Source organism: Nelusetta ayraudi, unplaced genomic scaffold, assembly GCF_046127955.1.
Source record: "Nelusetta ayraudi isolate G7.1 ecotype Tasmania unplaced genomic scaffold, CSIRO-AGI_Nayr_v1 ptg000135l, whole genome shotgun sequence".
In the NCBI taxonomy this organism is placed as follows: domain Eukaryota; kingdom Metazoa; phylum Chordata; class Actinopteri; order Tetraodontiformes; family Monacanthidae; genus Nelusetta; species Nelusetta ayraudi.
The window spans coordinates 10,217,706-10,231,047 of NW_027466185.1; the positions used below are offsets into that span (position 1 = coordinate 10,217,706).

Here is a 13,342-nt window from a genome sequence, read left to right on the forward strand (position 1 = left end):
AGCTGTAGGACAAGAAGACAGCAAAGATAATTTCCCCTTTGAACTGTCATGACTCAAGTGAGTTGCAAATATTCCTCTTAGGTTCTACATTCAAGCCTTTGAATCCGGTCAAAAGAACAGAAAAGAACAAGAAGAGAAGCAGGAGAACCACCATCATGGGTATCCCCAACCAGGTTCAGAAAGAGCTTGGTAGGTTTACACCCTTATCATAAAGCGGAGGATAACGTGCATCCACTATGGAAGATATGATATTCACACTGCATGTTGCCTTCTCCAAAGCATTGCACAGGAGCTCCACTTTCCAGCAGCTTCCCAACCATGACAAAGAGCTCTCAAACAACCAGCCGCATGTGGTTATTATTCCAACGGTTGACGGAGGGACTCCAGTGCTCAAAAAGGAAGGAGCAAGGGTGCACCTGTCAGACCTGGAGGTAAAAGGTTTTGCAAAATATGTCACGTGCTTGTTTGCAGCAATGTTAGGAAATACACGACAGGTCTTTGCAATTAAGCATGGCCCTGTTTCTGCTCTTTAGCAGGCATCCAAAGATGAACAGATGCTGAGGAAGCACCTCGGGGTAATGCACCAAGATGAGCAGACTGTGAACCAGCAAGGCACTGGCACCAGGCTTCACCCCACTTCACTGAGACCTAAATCCCTCGCTGTACCTGGCATGACCTCTTCCTCCTTTTCCCCTTCTCTGCTGCTCAGTTTCCTCCAAGAACCCCAGGTGAGAATAAAATCACTTCAGCTGAGTTGTAGATTTGGCTTTGGAATACGGAACTCAAGACGTTTTTTTTTTACTAATCTAATCTCATACCAAGTCAAATTTTATCCTAGACTCCATGGGAGCATGTTCACATAATGAGTAAAAATAATGGAACATTTCTGTCGAGCTCTAAAAGATTGCAGATTTCACCCTCTGTTTACAGCGTACTGCTAATACAGTTTAACTTTAATTTCACATACTGAAATTTACATTTTTGCACACACAATTATCAAAAAGAGGGGTTAATTGACAATCTAATGTCATACAAACTTTGATAATATAAGACATGGATATATTTACACATAGACAGTGTCTTATTTTTGTTTTTACTTTTTTATAGGGCCCAGTGATGTCTGTATCTCCCCAGGCAACCTACTTATCTACAATAATCCCTAATGCTGTCTTGCCAGCCTCAGTTGAAGTCATAGAGATAGACCGCGGCACTAGCCGAACAGGTGGCAGCACCATCAACCATGGCGGCAATGTCCGCACGATAAGCAAAAGCAGCTTGGCGTGCGGAGAGACGTCCGTCAGCCCTTTGCTGTCCAGAAGGTCAGAAGGTGACGGCTCCCAGACTGATAATTCCCAAGACTCTCTACCAGTGTCCACGTTGTCTTCGTGTTCAAACAGGAGCGAGTCTCAGTCCTCAAAGACCCTTATCTCAAACTGTTCGCCTGCATCTTCCAAAAGCAGCATTCACAGCGGCAACTCAAGCAGATTCTGTGTAAATGGGCATGACACTAAGGCAGAGCAATCAGCAGAGGAACTGGACCTTGTCAGCCTCAGTAGCTCAGTTAGCATGATCAGCAGCCCGAGCACCAAAAGTGAATTCAATGTTTCTGTTCAGGGATCTGAGTCCAGTGTTTCAGGGTCGTTAGGGGGAGGGGAGGATGCGAAGAACAAACAAAATTCTTCACGGAGTTTATCAGTAACGAAGACCAAGCAACCTCCAGCACCTCCACGGAGGACAAACTCCTTGCATAGTAATAAGGTTAGGAGCACCATCAAAGTACTGGTGGAAGGCACAGACCTTCATGGATCTGCTTGTGGAGACATGGAGAATAAAACTAGAAATGTTTTAGCAAAGGAGGAGAAAACATCAGTTTCTGAGGAGACTACTAGGAGACCTACTTCAACTTCCACTGATGCAGGGGGTGCAACACAGTCCAGCAGTTCCTCCCCACAGAAAACCCTCTCAGAAGAAGATAAATTTGAACGCACCTTGTCCCCTTCCAGTGGTTACTCCAGTCAGAGCGGCACCCCTACACTTTCTCCGAAAGGCATCACCCCAACCTCCCCAGAAAAGCAAAAACAGAAACCAGTCAAACCAGAGAGGTCAGCGTCACGGGCCTCATCGGCCGCAGCTTCACCTTCCTCATCACTTACCTCGCTATCATCCAGTGCATCTGACCCTGTAAATCCAGATGTTTCCATGTGTAGTCCCAGTCTGCCTGCACAGGAAGCTCCACTCACTTTTGCTAGCCAAAAACCCGCTGCGAATAACAATGCTATAACTTTGAGCAATACAGTGAGAGAACTGTTAAACATCCCCCTGCCTCCCAAAGTAAAAGCACCGTGTCCTCCTCCTCCAGAGACATGGGTACATAACAGATGCTGCTTTGAGCTCCTGTGTGGTCCTAGCCCCAATGTCAGCAAAATAACTCAGAAACCAGTGCAGGTACAGGACGGCACAATTTCACAAGTCCAAATTAAATGTGAGGCTGAGGAAGAGAAGCAAAAACAATCAACTACGAACAAATCAGTGTCGTCAGAGTCCACAGTAAGTCAAGTCAAGGCCGAGACATCAATAAGACCAAGTCCTGAGGGATGTTGCAAAGAGACGGATGATAAGACGCATATAACAACTGAACAGGAAAAGTTGGACACTAATGTAGATGTTGAGAAACAATCGCAGAGCGGTAGTAGCATACTCAAGGAAACAGAAAGTAAAGGGGTGAGTCCGAAGAAAGAACCGCCTCCTGTCATGAAGAAACCCACAAAAATATTAAACAGCGTAGAACCAATGTCAACGGATACATCTGCACAAAGACAAGACAAGGAATATGCAAGTGTCACGACAGAGATGGATTTACCTGTTGAAGAAACTACAACTTCCACAGAGGATGGGGTTGTAGTTTCAGCTGGTGACAATGGCCATGAGGCAGGCAAGAACGAGATCACAACCCCACCAATGCTTCCAGTTCAGGTTACCAAAATTTGCAAGGCCTCGCCACCATCAACGCCTCCACCAGCATACCAACCCACACCTCCACTGTCAAGAAAGACAGAGTCCCTGTCCTCGGTATCTGCACCACCAGATGAATTGGAAAAGATACAGGAGGATGTCAATGCCTCTGTCGAAGATGCATGTTGGCCACCTCCACCGCCGCCCATGGAAGGGGACTCGGTTTTTGATGGAGGAGACGAGGTTGACTTCCCTCCGCCTCCTCCACCCTTGATGATGGACAGTGAACCAAAAGTGGTAGACGACTCTATGACAGAAGGCCCTGTTCCAACAGACCAGACTGTAAATGGAGAAAAAGTTGAGGACTCAGGTAAGACTGGGGAACCTTCACATGAGCAAATACAAGAACTTCCTGCAGATGTTCCCCAAACAGTAATGGTCACTAAATCCGAGGGTGACATGCTACCAGTATCAGAAGGTGACACTTCCTGCAAACCAGTTCAAAATGTATCAATTTCTGACAGAGTCCCACCCCTTCCTGTTGAGCCACTGCCGCCGACTAGACCAGAGGACACTGTATCAGTCTCTGTAACGCCACCCAGCAGCGAAAGTAGGCGGAACTCTGTGAAAATGGAAGACCATATTCCCTCTGGAGCTACACTCGGTGCTCAATCTCCAAATGTTGTTCCAGCAGCACCACCTCTTCCATCTGAGAACTTAACACATGGGGTTAGTTTCCGAAGGCAGCCCAGTGCTACAAACAGAGATACCAGGTCCAAGGAGCTCCTTACTCGCCACAAAAGTGCACCCACTCCAAAGGAAGATGCCAACATACCACTTGTCACCCCTTCCTTACTTCAGATGGTCCGCCTCAGGTCAGTCAACATGACTGAGGATCAGATGAAAGTTCCCCTAGAGGACAAGTCAACTAACCAAGAGGCTCCTGATTCAGAGAATTCACCTGGTGCAATCCCAGGACCTCTATCCACTCCACAGAAGCCCATCCGCAAGTCTCTCTCACTGAAATTGCCCTCTCAGACTGTAAGAGCAACCTCAATAACACCAAACGCTCCCTCTATGCGTCTACAGGAAGCCATACGTATGAAAACTGCAGCCATGTCCTCTCGAGATGGCCTCCCTTCCCGATTGGGCGTGAGATCATCAATCCACCGCTCAACCGGTGAACCAGGCGCTCTGGTCGTGCGATCACCTGAGCTTTGCGATATGCACAGGTCCCCAGCCTCTACTGCCAGCTTTATCTTTTCCAGGAGTTCCAAAAAGGTTGTCATAGAGGCTGCGCCTGCCTCCTCTCCCGAGGCACAGGCGAATCTGAAGCAAAGTTTAGCTGCCGAGCTCAATCAGGTGTCAGACCAAACAAGGGCTGGGTCTGTCTCCAATGGCGTCTTGAAGTCTGACAAAGTCCCTCCACCGGTAGCGAAGAAACCAACCCAGGGGAACGTTTTGCCTGCACAAATTAATCCTGCAAATACAAATTCCGCTGTTGAAGAAAATGGACCAGCCCAAGGGAAACCTATTCCATTGCCTGAGACGAGTAAGAGCATTACAGTCACATGCAACATTTTGCACAATTCTCTATCATGTCTGTAAAAGTCGTTACCAACTGCTGCAGCCGCTGCTGCTTCAGTCAGTTTGTTTAGTTCAGTGCTGATGAGTGTGTAAACTCATTAGCGCTGATTCAGAGCCAGCCTGAATCAATAAGCTAATGTTCCACCAACTGCTTGTCATGAAAAGGCAGAGTGCAAATAACAACATTACCATGATGTGGCATAGCTAAGCAGTCTGATGTTGCCTAGTGACAAACTTTTTTTGTTTATGCAGCCGCCCCAAAAATATTGTGCCCATACCGGGCACCATACCTGTGCAACTGTTTTTGCACCTCATATTAAGGATCAAGAAGAAATTATGTGATTTGGAGCACATCAACGGTGAACTCTAATGTCTAACCTCCTCTCCTCTCCCCTTTGCAGCCACAAGAGTGACAGCGGACACCATAGAAACACTGTTTTAAAAGAGCTTCACAGCAATGAAATAAAGACCAACGGCTAAGCCATAGATGACAACTACAAGCAAGTGAAAGGGTAACTCACAGCAATGACTGATCTCAATGAGAGATGTACAGCTCAACTATCAAGGGTGTTGTGTGTTAAGTCTCCTCCCAAAGCCTTAGCCTGTAATGGCCTTTCTACATATTTATGCAAAAAACAAACAAACAAACAAAAAAATGTGTCGCTCCAATTTCCAATGAAAGCTTTATTCTGGAGTATTTTTGTAAGTATATCGCCTATCCCTCGGAAAGGTCTCCTCAGGATCCCTGTGTAGGCTGTGTGAACGTGTAAATATTTGGCTTGAGAGAGACTGCCTCCCAGAGGTAGAGCTGGTTATTGTTCACCGAAGCTCAGAGAATTTGTCTACTAGACAAAGCATTTCTGTACAGCCCCCACTGTAATATAGCACACTTTTAAATCAAGAATTATGTGGTTGTTGGGAAAGCTAACAATGGAACTACCTTCAGGGCAAATAAATACCACACGGATGACTTTTCTTCAAGATCTGCGGATTAACAATTTGTCAATACAAAGTCCTTACGACAAACTACAGGAACGTTTTCCACAAAGGCAAACAAAAAAGAAGAAGAATTCTTCAACTTTTAAATAAGAGAACAGCACTTTTTATATAGCCCGGCCCACCGATGTAGGTTAACATGCAGACAATGATCTCATTATAGCATCAACCATAACAATTAAATGCTTTTACATAATCAGCACAATCTTCTTATGCGTCTAGTAAAATTTAGGCTGCAGCATTCTAAAAGTGTTTAAGCACTACAACTATCCTATTTATTTATGCGCAGTTGTTATGACTGTTTTTTTTTTCTTTTTACTACGAGCACTGTCACTCACCTTCTTCTGCAAGAAGCATTTTAAAGCATTTTGAAGCATTTTAATCCATTTCATCTGACAACCACTTTTCACAGCTATGGGTGATACACTGGAGTTGACTTGGTGTGAAGTCTGTTTTCTTGTCCTCTATCTTTAACTTTGACCCTCCTCCCGGCCTTTTTGGGTGAAAACAAAATCCATCTTATCACTATTTGCACAAAATGCTTTCCTGCAACAAGAATCTTTGGTGAGTGAAATATAAACGACTCTTTGTAATGAGTCAAAAATGAACACGGTGATTATAGAGATTTATGTACAGTTATTACGTCTATGAATAAAAGTTTTAATGTCCTAAATGTGTTCTCTCTTCTTGTTTTTTTTTCTTCATCAAGCTTCATATGTTGTCTAGTTTCTTCAGGCAAACATTCACTATTTGATGAATATTAAGAAGTTTTATTTCTGCACACCATCCTGCAGTCTTTCAGTGTACAAGATGAACTTTTCCACCACCGTATGTGAGAGTGCACCAGACCCTCCGGATAAAGAGTTGGCAAATACACTTTAAAGGCAACTGGAGACAGTTGATCTGTCCCGGCTGAGTGAAAATTTTGACTAGTCTGTGTGCTGCAATGTTTTTACATAAATTCAGAAAATCCAACAATTACTCCTGTTTTAGAGTAGCCACGTCCCAGTACCATCATGCCTTTGTTAGCATTGTATGAAGGCTCCATTTAGAAATACTGTAGTTACTGTCTTATGCCTCCTTAAATAAAAAATAATGCTACATTCAAATATATTACCGTGTTGATCATAATGTGCTTATATCATTATATCTGTTACTGAATGAATAACAAAGCAAATAACATCAAATGTTATCTGCTTCTGCTTTAAATCAGATTAACGGCCAAAGAATTCCAGTCTGAAATGATAATAAGTTTAAAATCAATGCCCAGCCCAGACACCATGACCATGATTTATTTGCTTCTTATTTACACTTCACTTCCCAGCACCGATCACAAGCGGAGCAATCACGAAAGCAATTCTTCTCAGTCTAAAATGGAGAATATTCCCTTTCCTTTTGCTGCTGTGTGCCGACTTAAGCACCACTGTGTGACGTGTGACTAATGAACTGCGGAAGGACGCTCAAAGCCAGGTGACAGAAGACATCCAAGCACAAAGTGTTACAGTAACGTCCCATCATTCGCCAAGCATCCAGATGAATTTCGACTTGTTGATAAATGTTGCAGACACGGTTTTTCTTGTAGCGATGCAGCGAGTGAGTGAGTGTCTAACTGATGTTGCCTCCTCTGAGCGTTTTGCAGGTGATCTGTCCCAGTTTGGTCATTAGATGTTGGTCTTTCCAGTGCGCAACACACTCATCCGATATCTTCAGGTCAACCTGTGGCAACAGAGACATTGTCTCACCATAATGAACATACTTTTTTTTGCCATTAAAAAAAACCCTGAAATCAAATCATTGGAATTTGCAGAAAGAATTAAACATATGGAAATGAATTATCTCCAGCAGGGTAAGTGTCAGTGATCCATACCTGCAGTTTCTCCCACACCTTCTTCTTTGGATTTAGTTTGTCGTCTGGTTTTCCCATCTCATAACCTTCCACAAACACCTGTTCTCCTGGTGAAGACCCCTCTGGAGGGTCCAGAGGCTCCACCCTTCTGGGTTCCCCTTCACTAAAAGAAAAAAGCCCCAATATAACCGAAATAATTAAACAAGAAAAAGAAGGAGAGGAAATATCTTACAATATTTTGAAATGAAACGCTCCAGACTTACATGGAGGCGCACAGCAGCATGGCCTGAGACTCAATGCCCCTCATCTTCTGTGGCTTGAGGTTGCACAGCAGCAGCACCATTCTGTCCTGGAGCTCCTCCTGCGAGATGTAGGCCACCAGCCCGCTGACCACCGTCCTTGGCTCCGGCTCTCCCACGTCGATCTTCTCCAGGTACAGGGAGTCGGCATCTGGATGCTGAGCGTTTGAAGCACAAAGAATGGGATGTCAAAGCAATGCAAGGCAGCTTTATTTAGATAGTACATTTCATACACAAGGTAACTCAGTGTGCTTGCATGATTAAAAGTTCAAATATTTTAAAAGCATTTAAAAAACAAAAGAACACACAGTCTTCAAAGACAAAATGCAGAAAAAAAAGACAGTAATAAACAAAAGAAAAAAAAAAGATGATAATATAATATAGTAAGATGAACAAAAACACTCAATTATATGTATAAGAGAAAAGAAGAGTCTTTAACCTGGATTTAAAAACATTCACACTTGCTGACTTCACTTGGCAGCTTATTCCATTTGTGTGCAGCATAACAGCTAAATGCTGCTTCACTTTTAGTTCTTCATGTTTAGTTTGAACTCTCTAAAGTCTTCAGAACAAGACTTTGTAAAGTGTGCTGATACAGTCGTGTTCAGTCTCACCTTCTCCACACTGATGATCTTGCCCACTCTGATGTCCAGTCTGGATGGGATCAACTCGTCATCATCTCCTCCACCTCCTCCTGCCTTGGCGCCCTTTGGCGCCGCTTCTGAGTGCACACAAGACGATACATTGGCTCGTGAGGCTGGTTCACATCCCACTGAGAGAGCTGAGCTAGTCGCTCCTCTGTGTCTGGATCCAGTTCATGCGGTTGCAATGGCAGGTTCAACACTGACTTGTCTTGGAGAGGCTGGGGTAGGCCGTGTTGGTCAGCTTGCGCAGCTCGGGGGACTGAAACTTCTTCCTGATTGGCTCCAGCAGCTGGTGGAGGGCCACTTCAACAGAGGCCTTCAGGTCTCCTGGGTGGATGGCCTAGTGGAGACGAACGTCGCCAACAGTTAGAGGACAGTGGGAAAATGTAAATAAACAAAGAAGGAGCTCCTGCAACAAACCTCCTCAGCAAATTCCTTCTCCACCTCTTCAAATTGAGTGTATTTCTTATCGCCGCCCCACTTGGGGTCTCTTTTGATGGAGAACTCTGAAACACAACAAGAGCAATGATGAGCTCATGACAACAATTCATGGACGGTGCCGAAGTGTCAAAGAGCAGCACCTCCGTGCAGAGGAAACAGGACGTATTTGACGAAGGAAAGGACTCCGTTGTTCTGGATGTTGCCCGGCTCACAGAAAGCCTTCTTCAGCTTCTTCTTCACATCTTCTCTGGAGTCCAGGAGATCAATCTTTGACTCCTGGGGATACAGTAAAAATAAAAATGCAATGCTGAAACTGCAACCGAGAGGGTTTGTTGCAAATGTTAGTGCGACAAACCTCTTCTGAAGAGCTCATTTTGGCCCCAGTCAGTCCTGGCACCATAGGGTTCATCAGATGGGCACGTTTGGCGTAGCCAAGAGAAGGAAGATACTAGATACACATGAAAAAGCCATTTCATTTTTTTTTATCTTCAAACAGTTCTTACCCTAAAAAGGGTTATTATTGCATCAGGTTGCTTTTTTCCCATGAGCATCAGCATGTTTATGACTAGACAATGAAGTTTACTGGCCTATTGGCATCACAACCGGAATCAGAAAGAGGAGGATGTGCCAATGTGGTAGAGGAGGACACTACCTTCTCTGCTAGAGTGAAAATCTTTCTCTGGTCAACTCCTCCGAACTGAGCGTCCACCTTCAAGTACTCCTCGTCAAGAGCCTGGAGGTGAAGATCAACACTAGGATCAGCCGTGACAGAAGAAGTCAAGAAATCAAAGACAGTGATGTGAGGCAAGATTACACAAGCACATTCAACTGGGTGTTATTACCTGGAGGCCGGGGTACAGGAGGCCGCTCAGCAGTGGATGCTCCACTTGCTTGACAACCTCAGCTCCAGCCTTCTTGGCGTCGTGCTCCGTCACCATGGAGGACAGGCGGTACACATCGAGGGTGTACTCTCTGATACACGTGAAAACACGGATCAATACTTTAGCAAGCGTGACGCCGTGTCTGCACAGTATTGCAAGATACAATAATAACTGTAACAACACTGACCTGCTGAGCTGGTAGTCAGTTCCTTTCACAAACTTGAGCTTATCCAGAGGCACGCCAATGCTCTCCAGCATGGCCTTGATGACCTGCTCGTAGTACTGCACCCTGAGCTCCAGCAGCTCCCAGGGAGCCTTCATGTTGTCGAGGTAGGCGTGCAAGTCTGCAAACAGGATGGTGACCTGAGGAACAGAAACCAAGTCTGAGGGTTAGAGGACTGCAGGGAAACAGATACACGTTGTCTCTCCGAGGAGCACACTGACCCACCTCACATCCAGCTTTGAGGAAGTCAGCAATCTTGGACATTGGGACAAAGTACGCAATGTGGGGTTTGCCAGTGGTTGCGGTGCCCCAGTACACCCGCAGCTCCCTCTCCTGGAGGACCGTCTTCACCTTCTCCTCTCCCAGGACCTCCTGAGTCGCGCCAAAAAGATCAACACATCTGTTAGACCAGTTTTCTTGTGATGTTCTTCCAGTCTTGTAATGGAGGGCGAGTCCCACCTGGAGGTTCCTGGAGATGAGGTGAAACTTCTCGTCTGGGCTCAGCTGATCTGCCATGATGGCTTGGTTGAGGCTGTACGTGTTGTTAAAACACAACTAGGAAATGACGTCACATGTCAGCTGCACAGTAAGAGTATCACACGCATTTTGAGGAGACAAGTCCAAGTCAACGTTTGAATGTATTAACACAGACGGAACCTTTCACAACAGACTGAGCCATTTAAACCGACTGAGTTATTACGACTGACGTCGTATTCGCACTTATTCGCCAATTATTAATAACGTATGAATACATGTTGATGCCACGTTTGACGGAAAGTCTTGTCCGACTCATCTTTAAATCTTTGCAGATGATTAAAAAAAGAAACAAATCCTTACAGGAGTTCATTACACCAGAAGCTAAAGCTATTTAGCGTGTTAGCAACGAAAACCATGTGCAGCAGCCGTTAGCAGTCTGTTGACGTTTCGGGTTTAACGTGGCCGGACCAGCACCTATATGGTAAGTACATTTTTAGGAAATATTAGTCAGCTGTTTATCCACGCCGATCAGTGTTGTATCCCACCTCAGAGACAGGCTTCCTTCAGTACGACGTGTGAAAAGCCGGCAGGGTGAACGGGGCTGGAGCTGTCAGTGTGTTGCATCAGCGATAGATCACGTCTGCTCTGCACTCGGATTAGACTCCAGACAAAAGCAATCGACCGCAGAACGTTCGTCACGTACATTAGTTATATGACTTCTATTGGGTTGGGGTAGCAGTCGTATGCTTTTGAAGTAAGTAATTGCTAACAAACATTTAATGCAGTATGTTTAAAGCAATAATATTGTTATTTTTGTGCATTTATACTCCCAAAATTACGACACAATTAACCAACACTGTGTGCTGTGCCACTTCATACGAACTTTAACCATAGAATAATGGCTTTAAATAGCCAATGCAAACCAAACAGATTATTAGAATTAGACAAAAAAAATATGGAAACAGTTTGTCTGTGGGAGGAAATATTTCACATAAACCTGAAAGGATCTGCAAAATACACATCTTCATTTATCCGTGGACCCCAAGAGCGCCTCCTTAGTTGATTGAAGTGCTGTTGAGCTTTCAAAAAGAAATTGTCATGTGTTACTGACAGATGATCAAGATCCTGTAGTTTATTGGGATCCCCTCCTCAGGACCACGATTCATCAAGAGCTCTTGGGTGCGCCTGTGGTGATCATCCTCAGCTGGCAGCAATCAGTTAGGACTCTATTTAATGAGGTTCCAGCTGTTTTCTCGGTTTGCCATCTGAAGAGTTAACACAATCAGTTGGCTTTCTGTTGTTTGTTTTGAGCACAGTTTTATTGTGGTTGTGTGATTTCGTTTGGTTCAGCATTATACATTTTTCCTTCTCTCCCCCTCTGAGTGACATCGATTTCTCTTCTGGTTTTAGGCCATTCCTATGTTTAGTCTATCATTCTGGTGACATTGTTTGGTGCTGAGGAGAGTTCTCACAGCTACTTTTTAGACCTTAAAATGCCAGTTTGTTGTTTTTTGTTTTGTTTTTTCTTTATTTCATGATCTAGTTCAGTGTTAATTTCCCAACTTGTGACTCTTGGTCTTCAGATTGTTTGTGAAAGTAACTCATGTAAATACCCATGTTTTCAGTGTCATTCAACACACACCTCTGTCCTGCATTGTGCCAGTCACTATTTACTTTATTCCAAACTTGTCATGATTTTTGGCATCTTTTATTCTTCAAGGTTTTCAGTTGAGTTTTTCACCTGTGCTTTATCAACTATCAAAAGCACAAAAAGCCTGTTCTGTTTGCATCGTTGTGCTGAAACTACATTTTTGTGAGTTTTGTTTTTTACTGCCTTCAGAGTTCATTGTCTTTGTTTTACTGACTCAAGAATATGAAAAGACCTGACAATTTTCCTGTTTGAATGTTACTTGTACGTTTTTTCCACATATCTGTGCTTCTGTTGGCTTCACTGCAACCAGATTAATATAAATAGTGCCTTTCTGTGCCACGTAACCGGGACAGGACTCCCCCATTCCCCTTGAGACAACAGCTGATACTTTTGGGTATATGAAGCAAGCACAAGAAGTAAATCATTTCTAATTTATGGGGGACGTTGTTAACGTTGTCGTAATGAAAATTGCAATATCGGTCACTTAGCTAGACAAAAGAGGTTGCTTTTCTCTATAGAACCTCCAATTTTGCACTCATTGTGAAAATTATGCAAAAGTAGCGAGGAGTCGATAAAAAAATACCTTTTTATTTTTTAGCAGACGTACAAGTTTGTCAGCTACACAAGCAGCAGACAATAATGAGTAGTAAATCTTTGCGAAACAGGAGATTCCCGTGCGTGCGTATGAGAGCGGGGGACTGTCCTTTAAAAACAGAGAGGGGCTCAGTGCTTCTCGACAGGGTTCGAGTTAACGTCCGGCTCCAGCCTCGGGAGCACCGGCAGGATGAGGTTCCCGAACGAGGAGTCCTGCGTGATGAAGAAGCCCGTCGAGTGGACGTGGGCGTGCTGCAGGGCGGCCTTCTGCTGGGCGGCGATGTGCTGCTGCTCGGCGCTGTCCCGCACCTCCTTCAGGCTGGGCCTGGACGACAGCGGAATGTTGGCCCCGGGGTTGTTCATTGACTGGTTCTGGATGAGGCGCCTCTTCTCTTTGTCCAGCTCCGCCAGAATGGCTGCCCGCGCCTTCTGAAAGCCCGGAGCCGGAGGGTTAGCAGCCATGTCAAGCTAGCAAGCAGCGGGGTTTGAAGAGAGATGGGGAGATTTTAGAAGTTGTTCCGTAAAAAAAACAAAAACGTTGCCGTTTCCTCTTGGAGGCGATCATCTAGATAGTTTGGATTTTTTTTTTTTTTTTTTTTTTTTTTTTTTTTTAAATGCATGGAAAGATGGACTCGCTGTAGGGATGCATCCGTTAGATTTATTTTCCGGCGCGTGTGTATGTTTCCGCCAGTCCTTCGAAATAAAAGCACGCCGTTTCCCTTAAGTTCCTGCCTTTTGTTATTAAAAAATA

General features: G+C 44.6%; 2 protein-coding genes and 1 pseudogene across 6 annotated transcripts in view; 1 reads left to right on the forward strand and 2 right to left on the reverse strand.

The window, feature by feature from the left end:
* The window catches only part of nhsl3 (NHS like 3), a 30,192-nt gene extending 24,583 nt beyond the window's left edge, over nt 1-5,609 (forward strand). For 3 of the 4 annotated variants that reach the window (XM_076051521.1, XM_076051523.1, XM_076051524.1), the window contains 5 exons: nt 82-189; nt 280-431; nt 534-728; nt 1,108-4,504; nt 4,941-5,609. In XM_076051521.1, coding sequence (XP_075907636.1) covers nt 82-189; nt 280-431; nt 534-728; nt 1,108-4,504; nt 4,941-4,981 — 3,893 coding nt within the window. In that variant the 3' untranslated portion in view covers nt 4,982-5,609. The remainder of the gene's footprint in view (nt 1-81; nt 190-279; nt 432-533; nt 729-1,107; nt 4,505-4,940) is intronic. The other variant, XM_076051522.1, reaches the window with a different exon arrangement.
* A 1,173-nt stretch (nt 5,610-6,782) lies between these two features.
* On the reverse strand, nt 6,783-11,029 carry yars1 (tyrosyl-tRNA synthetase 1). 2 transcript variants are annotated; one of them, XM_076051525.1, is made up of 14 exons: nt 10,892-11,029; nt 10,329-10,401; nt 10,095-10,241; nt 9,834-10,009; nt 9,608-9,737; nt 9,418-9,498; nt 9,121-9,213; nt 8,906-9,041; nt 8,745-8,830; nt 8,529-8,664; nt 8,295-8,401; nt 7,645-7,838; nt 7,403-7,544; nt 6,783-7,251 (listed from the first exon to the last, which is right to left on the reverse strand). In XM_076051525.1, exons 2-14 carry the CDS (start codon nt 10,383-10,385, stop codon nt 7,141-7,143), a joined length of 1,596 nt encoding a protein of 531 aa, XP_075907640.1. In that variant the 5' UTR covers nt 10,386-10,401; nt 10,892-11,029; the 3' UTR covers nt 6,783-7,140. The 2 variants fall into 2 exon arrangements, with proteins under 2 accessions (XP_075907640.1, XP_075907641.1); XM_076051526.1 differs by lacking the exon at nt 10,892-11,029 and having other exon boundaries at nt 10,329-10,424.
* A 1,536-nt stretch (nt 11,030-12,565) lies between these two features.
* On the reverse strand, nt 12,566-13,263 carry LOC142876921 (SOSS complex subunit C pseudogene; annotated as a pseudogene).
* Between the last annotated feature and the right edge of the window lie 79 nt (nt 13,264-13,342).